This window comes from Rhinopithecus roxellana, chromosome 5, assembly GCF_007565055.1.
Source record: "Rhinopithecus roxellana isolate Shanxi Qingling chromosome 5, ASM756505v1, whole genome shotgun sequence".
Lineage (NCBI taxonomy): Eukaryota > Metazoa > Chordata > Mammalia > Primates > Cercopithecidae > Rhinopithecus > Rhinopithecus roxellana.
The window spans coordinates 153,985,174-154,007,361 of record NC_044553.1 but is presented as its reverse complement, the minus strand read 5'-3'; the positions used below and the strand labels follow the sequence as shown (position 1 = coordinate 154,007,361).

Below are 22,188 nucleotides of genomic sequence, written 5' to 3'. Positions count from 1 at the left end.
GGACTCCAGGAATCAGTGTTTTGCAGGGCAGTCCTAGGTCTGCTCTGGAAGATGCACCAACTGTTTTCTTTTTCCCTGCCTGTTTTTCCCTCACTCCCTCTACCCTCTTCAGGACATTGCCAAAGATTTTCCCAGGGGCGAACAGTCTCTGGAGAGGCTGGAGGAGCAGTCTGTGGGCGTCATTCGGAACACCTCTCCTTTGGGTGCAGAGAAGATCACCGGAGAACTGGAAGAGATGAGGAAAGTTCTGGAGAAGCTGCGCGCCCTCTGGGAGGAGGAGGAGGAGCGGCTGCGGGGCCTGCTCCAGTCCAGGGGAGCCTTTGAGCAGCAGATTAAGCAGCTGGAGGCTGAGCTCAGCGAGTTCAGGATGGTCCTGCAGAGGCTGGCCCAGGAGGGCCTGCAGCCTGCGGCGAAGGCGGGGACCGAGGATGAGCTGGTGGCCCACTGGAGACGCTACTCGGTAAGTGTGTTTGGCCGAGTCATGGAGCCCGGGTTGCTGTCTGTGCCCCAGGGTCCTGGCACTCAGACCTCCTCTATGATGGAGAATCGGGCTGAGCCCTGAGCACACTCACTCTGCTTCTCCAGGATTCTTGATATCTCAGCTCCCTGAGCGGGGAGTAGACAAGTTGGATGTTTATCCCCATTTTCTGGAGGAGAAAGCTGGGGCCTGCAGAGATTTTTTTTCCCCCTCAGCATCCCTAGAGTCACATGGTGGGTCTGTGAAGAAATAACAGCAGAGGTGGATTGGGCAGCCGGGGTTGGGCCTCAAAGCTAGTCTCTTGCCCAGTGGTGGGATAAGATGTGGGCTTCCTCTGCGTGGAACAGGGAATATTGGATCAGAAGGGGAAACTCTTAGTGTGGAGATGATGGGGAACAAACATGGGCCTCTAGAAGGCCAAGCAGCAGAGGCCCACGGTGGCGGGGGTGCTTCCCAGACCAGACATGACATCCCATCAGAGGCTCCCCACCCCTCCCCGCAGTTATATGAACCGAAGCTTGACTTGTGGATAAAGAGAGTTTTAAAATAATAAGCAACGGTCCTCCCCACCTCTGTCTGTATATATTGTTAACTCAGGATCACGACTCCATGAGAGGAGATATCTCCAAGGGAAGTCATCCCAGGTCTTACCTGCACTCTGCCACCTTTGTTATATTTTTCCTCTTCCTTCTAATCTTTGCCCATACGCAACAATATTTTTTGTAGGGAGAAACAAAGGGCACGTATTCTTCAGGACTGTCTTCTCGTTCGATCTTGTAGCAGAACAGGTTACCCTTGCAGTGATCACCTTCCTGCAAAGGGAACTGTCCCCCCTCTTTAGGACTGTGTGCCTCAATGCTCATTGGAGGTGGTATGGCACAGTGGTGAGGGATGGGGACTTTGGGGCCAGACTAACTGGGTTTAAGTCCTAGTTTCACTCCTTGCTAACTGAGTGGCTTTGGGAAAATTACTTTAATTTCTGTTATGTGTGAAATGAAGCACTGAGAGGCTAGGAGACTTGCCCGTGGTTATATATCCAATAGGTGGAGATAGGGATTTTAACTTGAACCCAGGTAATCTGACTAAAGGTCATATGCTTCCAACCACTGGGCCAGCTCAGGCTCCCAGTTCTAGAAAATTAACATAGCAAGAGGAACAGACCAGGAATCCAGACATCAGTGGATCTGTCCCCTCCGGGACTGCAACCCTGGGATGCTCCCGAGAGAGCAGAGGGCTGGGTATGACTTGCGTTATCCCTCTGCTGACCAGAACAGGACCCTTGTCTGTTTCAGGAAGACTGTTTTCATCGAACGTTGAAGTCAGGGTGGATTTGTGGCTTATCCAGTGTCAGGTCAGGAAATGCAACTACCTGGCAGGGTCCACCCTCCTGAGCCTCCAGGTCAGGAAATGCAACTACCTGGCAGGGTCCACCCTCCTGAGCCTCCCAAGGAATCAGCAAACTAAACCTGATAACAGTATAGGTCCCAGCACGGCATGTCAGAGCTGGAAGGGATGCAGTCTTATTTTTACAAGGAGGGAACTGAGCCTAGAAAAAGGTCATGCTTAGCCAGGACACCCAGCCATGGGGCAACGTCCTTCCCAGGAATGAGGGTCCTGGGTGTTCCTGTACTGCCTCAAGTTGATGATGGGCCTTCCAGTGGCCTGGACAGGCCTCTCTCCAGGGGCAGCCCCTCTGCACCCTTGCCCTTCTTTGGCTGAATTCCTGCTGGCCAGCCAGCTTTCCTGACCACTGATATGCCGGGCTGCTTCATGAATGATTTTCAACCTGCCAGTTCCCACAAACCAACTGTGTCTGTCTGTGAAAACTTTCATAGACGTCATTACATTTGCTAACTAATTGAATAGCGATAGGAATATTTTTGAGAATGAACAGGGCTGGCTGGTCAGCTTCTGTGTCCTTCTGCCTACATAGTGGTAGCCACTATGCCCGTATTACCCCAGCCACTGCCTAAAATCCTTCCCTCTATTTGTGCTTTCTCCCTTGAGCTTAATCCTCTAAACCCTGTTCATCCGTGGGTCACCCCAGGCTAAGCCTAACTGGAGCTGCCCCTGGTTCCTCGTGAATGAAGGATCGAGCAGAGGTCGGTATAGTCAAGAAGGGCAGAAGCACGAGGCTGCCTCCTGGGATTGAGGGAGCTGGGGATGGGGAGGGACCAATGTACCCCTGCTCTGTACCAAGTGCCTTGTCAGTATCACCCGACCCATGTGGTTGGCGAAAGTGACCCCATTTATCAATGAGGAAATAGCCCAAAGTGCACAGCTAGGAAAAGACAGAGGTGGGTCTCCAGGCCAGCTCTGTGTTGTGGCAAAGCCCATGCACTTTCCACTACCCCACCTTGCCTCCTACTGAGCAGGGCCAAGCAAGGGACCGGGAGTCCTGCAGATCAAGGTCAAACGCAGAACTTCCCAGGACAGCAGGGAAAGGCTGTGTCTGGAGTGTCTGCACACATTGAAGTGAAGCAACTTAGGAATAGTCCATGCAAATATCTTCTAGGCCTGCCGAGAATAATAACCGGGTTCACAAGCACCTTTAGAGGCATGAAGAGGCCCTGCTCTGATGTCGGGTCCACCATCTGCAGACTCTGCAACCATCAGAGAGCTCTTAGCCCAAGTTTCCTTGTTAATAACATTGGGACACAGAGACTAGCCTTTCAGGACTGTTGCGAGGCTTAAACGAATGGGACACCCAGGGCGCTCAGCCTGGCATTGGTGTCCCTTGAGTATTAGTTATTTGTATCATTAGGTGCTAGTGTTTGCCATGGCAATGCTGGGAGGTAGGGGATAAAAAAGAGCAGAACTGTAGCCCAGCAACAGACAGGAAAGGCTGAGTTCCGGGTCATGGAGCTGGAGATGGGAGGGCAGGGACTGAGCTCAAGAGTGGGACCCAAGTTCCTGCCCCCAGTGACAGTTTCTGCCCAGCCTGGCCCACCCCCACTGGCCACGCTCACCCCCCTTCACACACACACACTTATTCTGTTGAGGAGCCTCATCCTCCTGCTGTGATATCGTCATGTGCTGCAGGCAACACGGGCGGCGCTGGCCTCAGAGGAGCCCCGTGTGGACCGGCTGCAAGCCCAGCTGAAGGAGCTCATCGTCTTCCCCCATGACCTGAAGCCACTCTCTGACAGTGTCGTCACTGCCATCCAGGAGTATCGGAGGTATCTGGGAAGGCTGAGGGCGGTGGGACTCAGGGTGTGCTGGAACCCACACTTCCCCATCTCCAGAAGGCAGGCTTGCTTTCTTCTGCAACATAGTAACTTCTAAATCATTCTTTGCACCTCTCAATGACTGACTTTTGCAGGTTCTCTCTTGGCTCAGACACTGTCCCCTTTGACTGCTTTGCGTTTGCTCCCAGAAAGAGGCCTGAACTTTGCATTTATCCAGGCTAGTGGCTGAGCCACCCATCCTGTCATGACTCTTTATGCAGGTTAGCACTGGGGAGGGGTGATGGTCCAAAGGGAGGACTTTTCAATAGACCGACTCCATTCCCCTGCCTTCGGATGCTGACTTCAACATCCGAGCTGTCTCCAGACCAGCCTCCACCTGCCCCCTCAGCCCCTGGGCTCAGGCACAGCAGGACCTTCCAGCTTCCTAGTTTAGCAAAAGCAGCAGCCCTGTATCCTCCCTGTGCGGAACTGAGCCAAGTGTTGATTTGAAATCTGTTACCTGTCTTCACTGTATGAGCCTCCGAGGTGTTCTGAACATGGTACAACTGTCCACACAGCTGTCACGCGTCTCCTACCTCTGCCTGGTGCAAGGAGCTCTTTCAGAATGAACGAAGGGAGCTCCTTCTTTGCTGTGTGTCTCTCATCCCACAGCATGCTCAGGCCCACATCTATAAAACTGGGGCAGTGGCCTGGATCCCCCATGGCATGCTAAAGTAGGGGTAGGACTGGGGTTGGGGGGTTGAATTTCCTGTGCATGAAGCAGGCAGGGAAACAGAGTGGCCAAGGGTCTTCCTCTCTCTCTGGTTTCTCTCACTGAGGTTTCAGGTACTGGTTTCTATGACTTGGTGCTGGACATTGTGTTTGAAAAATTATTTGTAGAAATTAAATGGGCCTAGAATAACATTATCTTACTCAAGAAAGGGTTTTGTTTGCTTCTGCCAGATGCCTGGGGGCAGGCAGGACTAGTCTAGGGTCTCCATAATTTATCTTCAAGGCTTGTATTCCCTGGTCATGCAGCTGGGCTATCCGTCTGTTGTACTGGCTTGCTTGCAGTGCATTTTTTATCCTGAGGGCATGGACCTTTGCGATCCCAGCTTCATGTGAGGTGCTGTTTTCAGAATCTGCCCATTTTTGATAGACTCTTATCCTGAGAGGCTGCCAAAACCCTAACTCAGTTTTGCAGCTATTTCTTCCAGATTGGCAAGTGCCCTCAGGGTCAAAGTAGCTTTGGATGTTAGACTCACATTTTTATTACTTGTTTTTTAAAACTTTGATCAAGCAATTTTTTTTTTTTTTTTTTTTTTGAGGCGGCGTCTCGCTGTCTCCCAGGCTGGAGTCCAGTGACTGGATCTCGGCTCACTGCAAGCTCCGCCTCCCGGGTTTACGCCATTCTCCTGCCTCAGCCTCCCGAGTAGCTGGGACTACAGGCGCCACCACCACGCCTGGCTAGTTTTTTTTGTATTTTTTAGTAGAGATGGGGTTTCACCGTGTTAGCCAGGATGGTCTCGATCTCCTGACCTCGTGATCCGCCCGTCTCGGCCTCCCAAAGTGCTGGGATTACAGGTTTGAGCCACCACGCCCGGCTCAAGCAATTTTTTTGTTTGCCTTTTGTTTTTGTACTCAGTGGGAGGGCCAGTCTGAATTAATTATTCTTCTGTTACTGGAAGAATAATGTCTCCATGTGTCATCTCATCCAACACTTAACATGATTATATGTGAGGGACACTGTATTGCCTATTTCATAGGTGAGAAAACTAAGGCTTATTAATATTGAACCACTTAAGGTCACATAGCTGGCCTGTCTGGCTCCAAACTCCCAGCTCTTTATACCTACTATAGAATCAGAGAACACTCATGCCTCTTATTTATTTACATATTTACTTTGGAGACAGGTGTTGCTCTGTCACCTAGGTTGGAGTACAGTGGTGCAATCACAGCTCACTGCAACCTCGAATTCCTGGGCTCAAGCAATCCTCCTACCTCAGCCTCCTGAGTAGCTAGGACTACAGGCATGCACCATGATGCCTGGCTAATTTTTAATTTTTTTTTTGTAGAGATGGGGTCTTGCTATGTTGCTCAGGCTAGTCTCATACTCCTGGCCTCAAGTGATCCTCCTGCTTTGGCCTCCCAAAGTGCTGGGACTACAGGTGTGAGCCACCGTATCTTGCCCATGAATGTAAATTATACAAGAGCCTACAGGTCCCAAGGAGCCCCAGGTGTCTGTCCTCAGGAAGACCCCAGGCCTGCTGCTGATGCCTTTTCATAGTAATATTAACCAGAGTCCCTTCCAGCTACATCTTGTGTCTACTGCTGCAGACACTCCCAGCAACTGAGATAGGAGAAGGCCCACCCTGGGAGCAGTGCACCCTGGGCCTCTTGAGGGTCTTGGTGGAGGCCTCATCCCTGGACTGAACCCACTCTCTCTCTTCCCTCGTTTTCTCCCTCCACGCTCCTTGCAGCCTGAAGGGGAAGAGTGCCAGGCTGTGCAATGCCGCGGGGGTGGAGCTGTGGCAGCATTTCCAGCAGCCTCTGCAGGATCTGCAGCTGTGGAGGGCCCTGGCCCAGCGGCTCTTGGAGGTCACTGCCAGCCTGCAGGACCTGCCCTCCCTTCACACCTTCCTACCCCAGATCAAGGTAACCATGGTCCTGCCAACTGGGTGTGGCTGGGGTGGGCCACTGGCGGGGCATGGAGTTTCAGCCTCTCTCCCAGGGCAAGGCCCACTGCCGGGTCCTCCGGATATCTGGGGAGAGCTCACTGCGGCTGGTCTGCTGAGTCCTGGTGCACAGGGAGTGTCCATGCTTGCTTGTTACAGTGACAAAGGTCAGCTCGGCTCCGGGTTAACCCGGGGCTCCGTAGGGACGCTCCCCACCCGCAAGCACCTCCCAGGTGGAGGCATCAGCAGTCCTGAGAGAGCAGCATTTCAGGCCATTGCCTTTACTGCAGCTGCAAGCGGCAGGAAACCTGACCCGACCTGCGGTATCTTAAAACAGCGACATTCAGGCAGTCCAGGGTGCCAGGCCATAGCTCAGTGGTGTCACCAGGACCAAGCCCTTTGTAGGTCTAAGCCAGGTCTCCCTTCATGGCCCCAGCATGACTGCTCTGGCTCCAAACATGCATCTCCCATGAATAACAAATGGCTCCGGATGGAGCCGCGGGTGCACGGGGCTCTCTCCACCTCCACTTCCGCCTTTCAAATCCTCCCGACTCCTGCACACTCCCCTTACATCTCATTGGCTGGTCAAGGTCATATGATGATTCCTGGCCCAATCACTGGCAAGGATGATGGGATTACCCTAACTGGTTTGTACCAATTAGACTCAGTGCCCCGGAACTAAGCACTTTGCCTCCCAAAATTCTGGTTGTTTGGGAAGAGAGAAGGAGGAATGACAGTGGGATGAGCAGAAGACAGCATCTGCCATGATGTCCACCATTACGGTGCCCCCAGTATGCCTGTATGTACTGTCTCTGACATCATTGAACTCTGAAGTGCATAAAATGATTTTGTGTCTAGAGATTGTTAGACACAAAGAGTGGGAAAAGGCTCAAACGTGTGTGAAATGTATAATCATTCTGATTATAAAAGTCACACCTACTTGGAGAGTGTAAAGGTGTGTGAAGAAGAAAACGAAAAGCACCCATTATCCCACAAGCCATAGGGATGAACATGTTGGGGCAATTTCTCCATCGCTTTTTCTGCCACCTTGGTATTACTGGGGAGAACCAATAACCAGGATTGGCCCTTGCTCACCCTTGGGTGCACTACTTGGCCATGTGCCTGCATTTTGAAATGTCTACCCTTGTGATTTTCCGCTTGGGGCTTATGTTGGGCCAATAATTTGTTTTCTTTCTTCATGGCTTTTTTTTTTTTTTTTTTTTTTTTGGAGACTAAGTCTTGCTCTATCATCCAGGCTGGAGGGCAGTGGCGCGATCTCGGCTCACCGCAACCTCCGCCTCCCAGGTTCAAGAGATTCTCCTGCCTCAGCCTCCCAAGTACAGGATGCACCACCACGCCTGGCTAATTTTTTATACTTCTAGTAGACTCAGGGTTTTATCATCATGTTGGCCAGGCTGGTCTTGAGCTCCTGACCTCAAGTGAGCTGCCCACCCCAGCCTCCCAAAATGCTAGAATTACAGACATGAGCCACTGTGCCAGACCTCTCTTAATAGTTTTTAAGCTGCAGGGCATGGCCTTTCTTTCCAAGGGTCCAGGGGGCCTCTTCTTCCAGCCCCATGCTCCAAAGGATGATGGGACATCTTTTCTAGGTGCTCCTCAGGGCATCCTGGAGTGAATTTCATATGTGCCACAAACCTCAATTTTAGATCAGAAGATCCCAAATCTGTCCTTTATATCTGATTAAGTCCATTTAGATATTTTCATGAGATATGGTCACCAAGAGACAGAAGATTTAATTACAATGTTTATGTATTTGGGATCAAGTTCTATAATTGTATATTCTGATATTCTCACTCCACACATTTGAGCTTTTGTTCTCAGCATCATTTAAAATCATTCAAATAAAAGTGATCATTTTCAGTGGCTGGATAATATTCTATTTTGGAGTATGCCATAATTTAATGTTGCCACCATTAGAGGTTTAGGTTCTTTCTGATTTTTTATTGTCATAATTTACATATTTTGAATATCTATGCATTGTAGTTTTATTTCCATTTCTACCATGATCTTCCTTATTTTGCAGATGAGGGATCAGAGCCAGGGAACCTATTTGACAAAAGAGGAAACTGAGGCTCAGAACTGCCCCTAGCTTCCCAACCAGTACATAATCCAGACTCATGATCTCAATTCCCTAGCCTAAACTCTTAACTCCTATAATATTGTGTCTGAGCTTGGTGAAAAGGGGGTAAAAGTGACTCCCCTACAGTGAGAGGCTTGACCTCTGTGTGGCTGAACACAAGCTAGATGCCCTGGTTTGCAGGTCATGCCAGTACAGCTGTATCAGCTGTGGCTACACTGCCTCTTCCAGAAACACCTACCTCAAGGCCTGTCATCAGTACTGCCTTCTCCAAAGTAGTACTTGATTTCCCCAACCAGGAGTGTCCACCTCTGCCTTGAACTCCCACGGCACTAGCTCCAGCTTTGCTTAAAGAATGACCACTTTCTGTCTTGTATTGAAATGACTTACCTGGGTTGGAATCTTTGTTCTTTCTCTCCCAACCCTGTGCCTAGCTCAGTGATTTAAGTCTGAGAGTGGGTTCTCAGCAACATCATCAGGTATAAAATGAAAGAACTCTGGCCAAAGACAAAACCTCTGACTTCCAGAACCCCAGACTCTTGATTAGAAATGCAAGAGGTGCTTACCTGAAACAGCTGGAGAGGCAACAGGAGCCAGAGGCTTGGTTCAGGCTCTAAGAGTTGCAGGGCTTTTGGGGCAAGAAGAGTGAGTGTAGGCTGGGAATGGGGTCAGGGAAGGCTTCCTGGAGGAGGTAGGGTCTGGGCTGTACAGAGTTCAGGCTGTATGGCAGCCTGCTACCATTATAGGAGGCTTCTGAGCCCCCTTAGTTCTCCTCTTTGCCTGGCAAACTCCTGCACATCAGCAGTCTGCTGAGTATCACCTCCTCTGGGAAGCCTTCCTGAATTCTCTCTGATCATGCTCCTACAGGCCTGTAGCTCCCTTCAAAATGTCCAAAACACTGTTGCAGGTAGTGCTGGGGGTGCATCCACTGTTACTGGTGATGGGGGATCACTGAGTAGAGGATCGAGCTGGCTGGGTCTGGCTTCTGCTGCAATGTGGTGGGTCGGTGGTGGGGAGCCAACTAACTGGGAGGCAGCAGCCATTTAGGAGCTGTGTGGTCCAGGTGCCCAAGGCTGAGGGTGCACTGCAGTCAGGAGCAGAGGCCATGGAGAGGAGACAGACTTCTGAGGCCTGTAGGAGGTGGATATTGCTCAGGCTTGAGCATCAAGACAGATGTGGGAGGCGAGAGAGGAATCAAAGTTGACCCCAAAACTCAGGGCCTTGCCAGCGCATTCCTGCCAGCTCATTTTGTTTCTACTTGAGTTTGCTGCTTCCTCAGATACCTACACAATGGTAAGCTTCCTAAGCAGTTGCAACCAGAACAGTTGTGCCCCTGGCTGTGTTTCTGAGCTGTGTCCTGCCCGGTCTGTGGTTCATAGAAGTCTTGTCTCCCACAGGCGGCCCTGATGGAAAGCTCCCGCCTGAAAGAGCCACTGACAATGCTGCAGCTGAAGAAAGACCTCCTGATTGGCGTCTTTGGCCAGGAGAGAGCCACGGCACTCCTGGAGCAGGTGGTGGGTTCCGTGAGGGACAGAGACCTGCTGCATAACAGCCTTCTGCAAAGGAAAAGCAAACTGCAGGTGTGCAGCACGTGGCGTCTGCTCAGGACTCGGCCTGGCCACGGGGCTGGAGCACCCGCTGGGGAGGCAGATGGCTCTATGTCCTAAACTCAGCTCTGCCACTTGCCACTGTGTGGCCCTGGGTGTATCCCTTTGTCCCAGACAATCTCAGGCTCCTCGTGTGTAAACTGGGTAGGATTCTTGCACGCTCCCTCTAACTGGCTTCCTAGCCACCACCTGTCTGCCTCCCAGCCCTGTCCCCAAACCCCCTGCAATCAAATTGAATCCAGTCCAGTCTTCTGCAGAGAGTGACTGGAGGGTCAAATAAGAAAATGGCGATAAAAGCCCTTGTAAAATTTAAACCACCCTGGAGCTGGAAGCTCATATTAGCAACACATTTCAAAATGACTACTCTACATCAATGACATGGCCTGGCACGTTGTGGACAGCTTATTCTTTTAGGTAACAAATGTTTGCTGAGCGTCTAATGATAATGACAATAATAACTGTGATCTATGGGGCACTGGCTATGGGCCAGGGCGTTGCTAAGAGCTCCAGATCCTTGATCTTATCGAATCCATGTAAGAGCACTGTGAGGGAGGTACTGTTATTTTTCTTGTTTTACACACGAGGACACTGAAGCAGGATGGTCAAGAAGGTGGCTCATGGTCCATGTGGGGTACAGCCAGGACCCAGTCCGTGATTTCAGCTCCCATGCATGTTCCTTCCATCTGCAGGGCCTGGTGCAGTTCTAGGAGCTGGGGGGATGAAGAAAGGAAGCCAAGGTCTTCACCCTCAAACACTCACAGCTTGCTGGTGGACACAAATAAATAGGCAATTACTGGAAGACATCGAAGTGCTGTTTTACAGCAAGGGTTGGCAGACTGTTTCTGTGAAGGGCCAGATAGTGAAGGTTTTAGAGTCTGCAGGGCAGGCCATCTCTGTCGCAGCTCGTCAGTGCCACCACTGCAGCATGGACACAGCTGTAAATGTATGGGCATGGCTGGGTTCCTATAAAACTTTATTTACAAAAACAGGCCTCCTGTGGGATTTGGTCAGTGGGTGGGAGGGGTGTAGTTTGCCCCAGTTCTAGAAGGATGTGGCCAAAGTGTTCTGTGAGGACACTATGGTGACTCTAAGGAGAGGCACCCAACTCCATCAGGGCTCAGGGCAGGCTTCCTGGAGCGGGCGGTGCCTGGTGAGCATGAGCTGGCCGAGACCAAGAGCAGCCTGGCTGCACAGGTCAGGTCTCACAACACGGTGCCCATGAGGAACGCTCTTAAGGTGCACGCTGTCCTATGTCTCTGCAGAGCCTGCTCGCTCAGCACAAAGACTTCGGAGCGGCTTTCGAGCCCCTGCAGAGGAAGCTCTTGGACCTCCAAGTCAGGGTCCAAGCTGAGAAGGAGCTTCAGAGGGACCTTCCTGGAAAACAGGCCCAGCTCTCAAGGTTACAGGTGAGGGGTCTGTGAGGCCTGAATCGCTCTTGCCCAGGCGCTCACCTGCACCCAGAAGCGGCTTCTTCGTCTAGCAGTAAATGCAACAGCTGCCGTGAGCCAGAAATTTAGACCCTTAGTTGAGATCTGACCTTTCATCTCAACAGAACCTCTGCTTATTTATCTGATGGTTCCTGACCTCAAACAACTGAGTCTTGAGCTCAGCAAAATGACAAGCTGTCTTTTTGTTTACTCCTCAGTTCCAAAGTCTAACATTGGTATTTGTTTTTAGAATTGCTTTGCTAAGTATTCTTAATGAGTCCACGTGTTCAGTTAAACCAACTTTGAGATTAAGAATAAATGTTCTGGCCGGGTGCGGTGGCTCAAGCCTATAATCCCAGCACTTTGGGAGGCCGAGACGGGCAGATCACGAGGTCAGGAGATCGCGACCATCCTGGCTAACACGGTGAAACCCCCGTCTCTACTAAAAAAAAATACAAAAAACTAGCTGGGCGAGGTGGCGGGCGCCTGTAGTCCCAGCTACTCGGGAGGCTGAGGCAGGAGAATGGCGTAAACCTGGGAGGCGGAGCTTGCAGTGAGCTGAGATCGCGCCACTGCACTCCAGCCCGGGCGACAGAGCGAGAGTCCGTCTCAAAAAAAAAAAAAAGAACAAGTGTTCTGAAGCGTAGACTGTAAGTAGGTTGGCCGTTGATCATTGTTGGCTGGATAAGGAACTTGCTGGTTTTTAAAATGCATGTGATACAATAGTTCTCTTTTTAAAACCCAAGCACAACTCATACACAAATTGAGAGTGTTCTCTGGAAGACATTAAAAATAGTGCATTTTAGGCCAGGAGTGGTGGCTCATGCCTGTAATCCCAGCACTTTGGGAGGTGAGCAGATTGCCTGACTTTAGGAGTTTGAGACTAGCCTGGGCAACATGGCGAAACCCTGTCTCTACTTAAAAAGAAAAAAACAAAAAACCAAAAAAATTTAGCCAGGCGTGGTGGCGGGAATCTGTAATCCCAGTTACTCGGGTGGCTGAGGCACTAGAATCGCTTGAACCCAGGAGGTGGAGGTCGCAGTGAGCCTACATTGTGCCACTGCACTCCAGCCTGGGTGACAGAAGAAGACTCTGTCTCCAAAAAGAAAGAAAAAAAATAGTGCATTTTGGGTTTTAAAACTAAAATTGGGCTGTGTTTCTTCATAATGAGAGGTGGTCGCCAACTATGAGTCCCGATGTGAGCTCGTCCCTGGAGATGCCATCTGGCCTGTAGCAGAGTTTATTTTCATGGTGTCCCAGAATATTTGTGTCTGATTTTTAAAATCTCTCCAGCCCTGAGAGTGGGCCCATCAGACCAGCCATGTGATTGGTACTTCCGCTGGTATGAAAGAGCCCCACCGCCTTGGGGAAGTCACCCCTCCCAGGCTCTCCCACTCAGAGCCTCCGCCCTGATCAGCCACCCTGAGGGAGGGAAAGGTGGGAAGATTAGCCTACCTGTTCCTTTCTCTACTGCAGGGGCTGCAGGAAGAGGGGCTGGACCTGGGGGCACAGATGGAAGCTGCGAGGCCTCTGGTCCAGGAGAATCCCAACCACCAGCACAAAATGGACCAGCTTTCCTCCGACTTCCAGGCCCTGCAGAGGTCTCTGGAGGTAAGGGGCTGGCAGAAGGGCCTGTGCTTTGACAGAGAGCAGACCCCTGTCATCCAACAAGCCTGGGGACTTTCTCCCCCTTTCCTGCCTTTGTTCCTTCTAACCTATCTTTTTTCTTTCTCCCTTTTTTCTTACCTTCCTCATTCATACAACAGATAATTATTGAGCACCTCCCATATGCCAGGCGGTGTTCTAGGTAGCCCTAAGGGTGGAGGTAGCAGAGCATGACAGCCCAGGCCCCTGCTCTTCTGGGAGTTACACCCCAGTTGGGTAGATGGACAATTAATCATCAAGCAAACAAGTCAATGCACAATTACCTATCGAGATTAGGGCCATGAGGCAAAAGCAGAGAGCAGACTGCTGGAATCCTTAGGCAGCCCAGAGCACGGGCAGCCTTGGGTCCCCTGCAGCCTGCACTAGGCCTGGAGGCCACAGAGCTTCGTCGCCAGTGCCCTCTAGTGGCCACCTTGGCTCTTTCTAGGGTTCGCCCAGGATTCAGTCCCCTTCCTGCAGTGGGGATGGAACTCGAAGCTCCTTCAAAACTGCCCTGAGGACAAGTGGAAATGCAGACTCCAGGCCCCACTGTGACACTGATTCAGATGCAGTCCTCGGTCTGCCTTTGTAACAAGCCCTGAGGAGTAGAAAGCAGGGTCTCTGGCGCTCACACCTCAAGAAAAAACCCAGTGAGGCAGTGAGAGCTCTCCATGCTACCTGACTTTGCACACCCTATTTCATACCAAATATTCCTAACCTCCTCTTTACACTCCTGAAATTCATAGGGAATGTAAGTTACCCACCCAGGAAATAGAAAAGAGAAATCAAAGGAAATAATTATAATATAATATTGTCCTTCAATATATACGTACTCCCAGATGGCCACACTCAAGACATAAGGAGGGGGTCAGAACGTGCCCTCCCTGCATGACAGCTGTCAATGTCGTGTCAAGTGGCACAGCCATCACGACCTTCAGTGATGTGGTTTTCTGAAATGTGAATAACGCTTGATAGAACTTTGATCAAAGCCAAGAGCAGTCTCCCGTCCACTTACACAAAGGGTGCAGCTCTAGAGAAGTCAGTACGTTTGTTAAAACTGCAAAACGTTCTTTGTGTTTGTGTGTTGATTGGAGTGACAGTCTGAGCTCAGGTCATGACAAACAGGTTTTTTACTGCTGTGGATATTAGGAGGACATGAGAAAATCGTGTGGGATGTGGGCCAATTCTGCTTTGGTGGACTGTCCGCCCCAGGGTGGAATGCGAGCGCCCATCCCTCTCACTCCTCCTAGTGTCACCCTCACCACCTCTATCTCAGCAACTGCAAACCCTCCCCACCGGTTTCCGGGAAATAAGGCACCACCTGTGGAGACCCGTTGGTCTAAGTGACAATTGATGTCTGGATGAATTCATTTAGTTACATTCAATAAACTAGCAGTGAGTAGTTTCAAGGTCGAGGCAGTAGAGAAATAGGACACACTGTCCTCACTCCTCAGGAGCCCATAGAAACCCACAGAAGCAGCAGAAGTCTCCTAATACCTCCATCCAAATGATGGGCTAGATTAGTCATTACAAGAAGCAGCATTAACTGAGGATCACTAGGTGTTGCAAACGATGATATTCCAACTCTTATTGATTGTTTCTATTCTTCTTTAAAGAGAAATTGCCGTTTTATTATTTTGGTACCCAGTGCTTGTTAATCTAATATGTCCTTCCCTACAGCGAGGCAGTCTCTGCGTCCCCCTGGGGGGCAGGTATCCCATGTTGGAGATCACAGCTCTATGCACGGGAAGCCCTTGGAGGCATCTGGTCTAATGTTGGCACACAGGGACCAGGAGGGGACAGTGGTAGGGACATCTCAGAGAAGTGGAGTTTTAGATAACTTCTCAGGCCCTCATTGATGGTTCACTGAGGACAGAGGCAGCAGTCTGCCCAGCCCCGGGTATGGGCCTGGTATCCAGCGGTCTCAGCCCGTGTCTGTGGAATGCAGAAGGCAGGGCCTGTGGTAGCCCTGCAGAGAGTCATGACCTTATCCAGCTAACACAGCTGGAATGGGAACGGCAGGCCCTGGGGTCTGACTGGTTCATGGCGGGCTATGGAAAGAAAGCTCCACGGGTCTCAGGCTGGGTGGCCAGGGGCATAGAGAATGGCTGCCCTTCTGGGGACAGTGTCCTCCTTTCCTGGGGACAGAGAGCTGAGCAATAGATTGGCCCAGGAAACAGTACTCAGGGGAAAAGAACAAAGAAAGACCGAACGCGAATATCTGAGTGTGCAGTTCGATGAATTTTTTAAAAATTAAATGCATCTGTGTTACCAGCAGACAGCTAAAGCACAGAATATTACCCGCCTCCCAAAGCCCCTGTGCCTGTGGTCACGCCCAGCTCACCATTCCCGACCCTCAAGGGGAGCTCTGACTTCAGGCTTCCCGCGACACAGCTTGGGTTTGTCTGATGTTATCCTTCATTTCAATTGAATTGGACAGAATGTTTTCTTTTGTGCCTGGCCTTTAGCTCTCCACATGATGGTTGTAAATTCATCTACCGTATGGCATGTGGTTATAGACTGTTCATTCTTGCTGCTGTAAAACGTTCCATGATGTGAATATATACCACCGTGTATTTATTCATTCTGCTCTCGATGGGCACTTGGATCGTTTCCAGCTTGCGGCTGTCACATATATGCCCCTGGGTGAGGACATGTTCCCATTTCCAGGGCATGCACCGGAAATGGAATGGCTGGGCCATCAGCTACAGCCACGTTCTTTTTGGGTAGATTTTGACCCATGGTTTCCACAAGTGGTTGGGCCAATTTACACTTGGATCAGTGGTGGACAGGAGATCCGATTTCCCCCACCCACACCTAGACTTGGTCGTTTTCCTAAAAGTAAGACAGGCTTTAAACCAGAGTTGATCTTCCCAGGGTAAATTCCTTGTGCTGTGCGGAGGGAAGGGCCAGCCCAGCCTTTTGTGGTGCTACTTGGTGGGGAGCTCTGGGGTCCCCAGCAGGTGTGAGAGCCCTGCAGGGTGGAGGTGGTGTGGGGGTCTCCCCCTTGGACAGCACTCAGGGCACCCTGGGCTCCCCGGGCTACGCTGCAGGACCTTGTGGACAGGTGTCGGCAGAGCGTGGAGGAGCACTGCACCTTCAGCCACCAACTGCTGGAGCTGCGGCAGTGGATCGCCGTGACCACGCAAAAGCTGGAGGCACACCGGGGAGAGGCTGGCCCGGGGGATGCTGAGTCCCAAGAGGCCGAGTTTGAGGTAAGGCGGTGGTTCCCTCACCCACTTCCCAAAGAAGCAGGCTTGACAGGCCAACGTTCCCACACCGAGGAGCAGAAACCTCCCTCCACCTTCACCGTGTATGTTTCTGTGTGTCTGTGTGACCTTTAGAGGCTGGTGGCAGAATTCCCAGAGAAGGAGGCCCAGCTGTCCCTGGTGGAAGCGCAGGGCTGGCTGGTGATGGAGAAGTCTTCTGCAGAGGGTGCTGCCATGGTACAGGAGGAGCTCAGGGAGCTGGCAGAGTCGTGGCGGGCCTTGAGGCTGCTGGAAGAAAGTCTGCTGAGGTGAGAGTGCCTCCTAGGCTCTGAGCCTTGTCTGGGACACCGCCTCTGCCCACTCAGGGGCACTCAGGTGCTCGTGGAGCAGATGGCCAGGGTGCTGCCCAGTGTGGAGCCAGGGGCCTTGGGCACCTTCACACTTTGGCCCAGTTGGCTATTCTAGCAGGAGCAGGAGGAGCCAGGAAATGTCCCCATCTTAGGAGTTAGCCTCCAGTCCATACTGGTTTGAGCCTCAGTTTCCCCATCTGCATCAGTGGGCATATGCACCTTCATGACAGGTTACTGTGAGTTTAAAGTCAGAAACCGGATGTGAGCATGCCTCAGGAACGTTCTGACAAACTTCAGTGGGGGCACTGACTCGTCACCCGTGGTTCCCCAGTTCTATTACTTTTCCCATGTCCTGGTGGGTTCCCACCACATCTCTGCATTGACTGGGCTGAGTTTGTCTTCTCAGCCTCATCAGAAACTGGCACCTGCAGAGGATGGAAGTGGATTCAGGGAAGAAAATGGTTTTCACCAACAACATCCCAAAGTCAGGATTTCTCATCGACCCCATGGATCCTATTCCCAGGCATCGTCGACAGGTGAGTCTGTCTAGCAGGGCTGTGGGAGAAGGGGCCAGGCCCCAGGTCAAGAGATGGGTAGGGTCTCCAGCACAGGCCCCTCCCTGTCTGGGGCAACATGCTCTGCTCTGAGGACTTGGCCACATCCTGTCTTATTTGAGCCTGCCCCACCTGTGGCCCAAAGAGCAATTGATCCTGCTCCACAGTGGACCTCAGAGATCCCAGAGTCTGCAGAGCCAGGCTAGCAGCAGCTCCTGCAGGGAAGAGAGTGTCGGGGCTGAAAGCTTCCTGCTGGCCCTGGATTGGAAGCCAAAACCATACAAGATGAGAATATTTTTGTGCCATGTTTCATCCATCCCTTACTGCCCTTAAGCAAACTTGAGCTTTGTTGAAAAGAACGTTATTCCTTGTTATTCAAAGACATCAAATTATTCATTTTCCCATTCATTCTTTCACTCAGCCTCCATTTGCTGAGTGCTACTTTGTTCCAAGGACTGTGCTCAGAGCTAGGATACAGCTGTGAGTAGCACTTCCCACCCTCAGAGAACTTGGAATCCAGTGTAGAGCTTTTCAGTGGGCACCCAGCCTTGTATTAAAATGCAGGTTCTGGGCTGGGTATGGTGAGCTACACCTACAATCCCAGAACTTTGGGAGGCCGAGGCAGGAGGATTGCTTGAGGTCAGGAGTTTGAGACAAGCCTGGGCAAGATAGCAAGACCCCATTTCTATAAAAAATATTTTAAAATTAACTGGACATAGTGGTGTGCACCTGTGGTTCCAGCTACTCAGGGGCCTGAGGTGGGAGGATCATTTGTGCCCAGGAGTTTGAGGCTGCAGGGAGCTGTGGTTGTGCCACTGCACTCCAGCCTGAGTGACAAAGCAAGACCCCATTTCAATCAATCAATCCATCAACAAAAAATAATAAAATAAGATAAAATGCAGACTGTGAGTTAGTAGATCTGACTGGGGCCCACAATTCCATTCTGCATTTCTAATAAGCTCTCAGGATAGGCCCGTGCCGCTGGGCCCGGGAGATACTCGCCTCTGTGAGCCACTAGCAGTAGCACCTGTAGGGGAGAGAGCATGGGGGCTGGACACTTCCTCTGGCCCCAGAATGGAAACTAAAATCAAACAAGATAACAAGATAGGTCTATTTTTGTGCCATGGCTATGTTTTTTTTTTTTTTTTTTTGAGACGGAGTCTCGCTCTGTCGCCCAGGCTGGAGTGTAGTGGCCAGATCTCAGCTCACTGCAAACTCCGCCTCCCGGGTTTACGCCATTCTCCTGCCTCAGCCTCCTGAGTAGCTGGGACTACAGGCGCCCACCACCTCGCCCGGCTAGTTTTTTGTATTTTTTTTTTAGTAGAGATGGGGTTTCACCGTGTTAGCCAGGATGGTCTCGAACTCCTGACCTCGTGATCCGCCCGTCTCGGCCTCCCAAAGTGCTGGGATTATAGGCTTGAGCCACCGCGCCTGGCCAATGGCTATGTTTTATAAAAGAAAAAAAAAAAGAAACTACATTGTTTCACCCATCACTTTCCCTTACTGCCCTTAAACAAACTAAGCTTTGTTGAAAAGAAAGAAGCAAGGGAGTGGATCCACAGGCAGTTAAATAAGGGTTTCCAAAAAAAAAAAGCAGCAAAAAAAAAAAAAAAAAAAAAAAAAAAAATGTGGTGCACCTTGGCAGACAGGCCAGAGGCCACGGGAGTCTGCAGCAGTTCCCAAGTCCAGGACAGGAAAGCCCCTCCTGGAAGATAAGAAATCTCAGCTGAATTTTCACGGCTGAGTGGCAGTGAGGAGAGGAAGGAGGGAGGTGTGTTCCTAATAGAGGAGACAGTGTGTGTGAAGAGCAGAGGGAGAAATTCGAGTGCCAGTTTGAGGGGCCAAGACACGTCTCCAGACCCAGGCTCAGAGGACAGGGAAGGCAGCACGTGCAGTGGAACCAAGACTCCTGGGTCACACTGAGGAGGAGTGAGAGGCACCAACATGGATAACCAGGAAGTTAGCTGCATGGGCTTACATCATAGTCAGATCACTCTAGTCATGGAGCCCCGAGGGGACAAGCATGGTGGAAGGGTGACTATTTGTATAGTCACCCTGGTAAGAGGTGGCGGTGGCTTCTGTCACCTCTCAGGGGATCAGAGAGGGGACAGTGAGGAATGTTCTTGGCCCCTAAATGTGGCCATGTTGTGTAGAGATTCATTGTTCATCCCCCAGGCCTCTCCTGTCACTACTTTGGGCATCTTGTCCTCGTCCCTGCCCCTCTGCCTCGGGTGGAATTCCCAGGACACACGGCCAGGGGGTCTCTTTCACCTCTGATGCTTTGGCCGTGTGTGATCCTACAGGTAAATCTTCTCCAGGAAGAAGAAGGGAGCCATGAAGATTTCTCCCAGCTCCTGAGGAACTTTGAGCAGTGGTTGCAGGTGGAAAATTCCAAGCTGGTTAGAATCATCGCAATGAGGACTTCTACAGCCGAGGACTTGAGGACCAGAGAATCGAAGCTACAGGTCTGTTCCCCAGGAAACGTCCCTCATCCATAGGGTTTGCAACCACAGATGCATTTGCCACCAGGGGGTTCTTCAAGAGAAAGAGCACACCCACAGTTGTGAGCTGTTCTGCCGTGTGTATAGATAACGGCTTTTATACTTTTTTGGTTCAAAGATTTTAGAACTTTTTCTGGCATTCATTCATGTATTCAGCATGCTTCTGTATTTCCCTACTTGGAAAATATCACCACTAATCACTTGACTCCTGTGTCACTTAGCTATTGCTGTGTAACAAACCATCCCAACAGTTTGTGGCTGAAAACAACAACTAGGTATTTAACCCATGGTTCAGAAGCACAGCAAGTTAGGCTGAACTCAACCGGGCAGGGCCTGCAGTCTGTCTGCTATCAGTTGTAGGTCAGTTGGGTGTCTCTACTTCTGGGGGCTAGTGGGCTATTAGAGATGAGAATGACATGGACTACACATCTCTTATACTCCTGTGGCACAGCCTGGACTTCTCATAGCAGAGGCAGGGCGGAAGAGAGCAGTAGCAGCAGGCAAAGACTTTTGAGGTCAAGACTAGGAGCCAGCATAACATTAATTCCCCTGCATTCTGTTTGCCAAAACCAGCCTAGAGTCAAGGAAAGGGAAACAGACTCCACCACTTGATGGAAGGGATGGCAAAGTCATGTTGCAGTGGGTATGGATATGGCTGTGGGGAGGGAGATGGGGAAAGTCACAGCCATTTTTGCAACTGTACTATCACTTCTCTTCTGTCTTCTTCACTCTCACATCTAATCAGTTGCTAAAGCTCCTTGATTCCACCTCCTAGATATGTTGTGTTTCTCTTTCCTCGCACTACCATTGTCTAGATTTAGGCACTTACCATTTTTGGCCTTGACTATGGCTGTAGCCTCCCAGCTGATCCTCCCTTCTTCCTGTTGGGTTCCCATCTAGGTCATGGCTCATTCTGCAGCCAGAATGACAAATATGACCCTGTCCTCCCCGTAATGAAAACCTTTCACTATAGAGTTTAACCCCTGAGTTTATTACTCAAGGCCTTTCTCAACCAGGCTCCAGCTCACTTCTGTTTCCCTATTTTTCTGCAATTTTAGGTTTGAATTTCTTTTTATTTATCTGGGTTGGGATTCATTTTAACTCCCAAATCTGTGGTCTAGGATCTTTCTGGAAAATTCTCTAACATTATTTTTTTTCTCTTACTTCCCAAACTTGTTACTTGTATTTTTTTCTACTAACAATATTTCTTAAAATATTACCTCTGCCTTGTTCCCTTTCTCCTCTTCTATTGTGATATCATTTAAAAATATGTAACTACTTCTCACTGTGTGCTTTATGTCTCTTACTCTCTCTTGTGTATTTTTCATCCTTTTCTCTCTTCGTGTTGCATTCTGGATAGTTTTTCTGATCCATCTTTCAGCTTACTAATTCTCTCTTTAGCTGTGTTTCATCTTCTGTTACACATGTCTATTGAGTTCTTAACTTTTGTTGTTGTAGTTATCAGTTCTAGAACTTCTTTTTGGTACTTTTAATAATCTAGGCTATCATTTTTCTTACCTTTATTTTTTTTTTCTTATTTTATAACTCACGTCTTAACTGAAACTCTATCATTTTTCATACTTTCCAGATGCTTGCTTAAATTTTTAAGCCTATCTTTTAATTATTTGAACATAGTAAATATAGCTTTTTACAGATTGTGTCTAATAATTCTAATATCTCAAGGCATTTTATGAATATTTCTGTTGTATATTATTTCTGCCTGTTCTTACTCTTGGTTTCTTGTGTCTTTGTGTGGCTGCTTTGTGTGCTAGACATTGTGTTTGCCAAAATATGTATAAGAGTGATTTAAGATTTAGGAGAGGCCGGGTGCGGTGGCTCACGCCTTGTAATCCCAGCACTTTGGGAGGCCGAGGCAGGCGGATCACCTGAGGTCAGGAGTTGGAGACCAGCCTCAACATGGAGAAACCCCGTATCTACTAAAAATACAAAATTAGCGTGGTGGTGTATGCTTGTAATCCCAGCTGCTCAGGAAGTTGAGGCAGGAGAATTGCTTGAACCTGGGAGGTGGAGGTTGCAGTGAGCTGAGATTGCGCCATTGCACTCCAGCCTGGGCAACAAGAGCGAAACTCCGTCTCAAAAAAAACGAAAAAAGAAAAAAAAAAAAGAAAAAAAGATTTGATTTAGGATAATCTTTTCCTCCAGAGTCTATTCCATTTGCTACTGCCAGGCAAGTAGGGACCTTTCGTTCTGGGACCACTAAATCCAAGTTCAAGACTTGAGTTTCCCTGGTCTACTAAGATGACTTTGAACTGGGCTGCAAGTCTCCACAAGGTCCAGGTTTACTTCTGGTTCATTTTTAACAGGGTGAAGGCTTTAGGAGCTCAGCAAAAGGGTAAATGAATCCTATCAGAATCTCCACCTCGGTAGGGCCCAGACTTTGACCTTTGTCTCCCCAGCCCAGTGAGGCTGCCAAAAGCACAGGTGTTTTACAGCTATTCCTTCCAAATTGGCAAATGT

At 50.0% G+C, this 22,188-nt stretch overlaps 1 protein-coding gene across 5 annotated transcripts in view; it reads left to right on the top strand.

The window, feature by feature from the left end:
- The window catches only part of SYNE3 (spectrin repeat containing nuclear envelope family member 3), a 94,236-nt gene that overhangs the window by 56,752 nt on the left and 15,296 nt on the right, over nucleotides 1–22,188 (top strand). For 4 of the 5 annotated variants that reach the window (XM_030930154.1, XM_030930155.1, XM_030930157.1 and 1 more), the window contains 10 exons: nucleotides 113–460; nucleotides 3,521–3,657; nucleotides 6,126–6,300; nucleotides 9,816–9,998; nucleotides 11,288–11,431; nucleotides 12,929–13,063; nucleotides 16,150–16,311; nucleotides 16,441–16,613; nucleotides 17,062–17,191; nucleotides 19,513–19,674. In XM_030930154.1, coding sequence (XP_030786014.1) covers nucleotides 113–460; nucleotides 3,521–3,657; nucleotides 6,126–6,300; nucleotides 9,816–9,998; nucleotides 11,288–11,431; nucleotides 12,929–13,063; nucleotides 16,150–16,311; nucleotides 16,441–16,613; nucleotides 17,062–17,191; nucleotides 19,513–19,674 — 1,749 coding nt within the window. The remainder of the gene's footprint in view (nucleotides 1–112; nucleotides 461–3,520; nucleotides 3,658–6,125; nucleotides 6,301–9,815; nucleotides 9,999–11,287; nucleotides 11,432–12,928; nucleotides 13,064–16,149; nucleotides 16,312–16,440; nucleotides 16,614–17,061; nucleotides 17,192–19,512; nucleotides 19,675–22,188) is intronic. The other variant, XM_030930158.1, reaches the window with a different exon arrangement.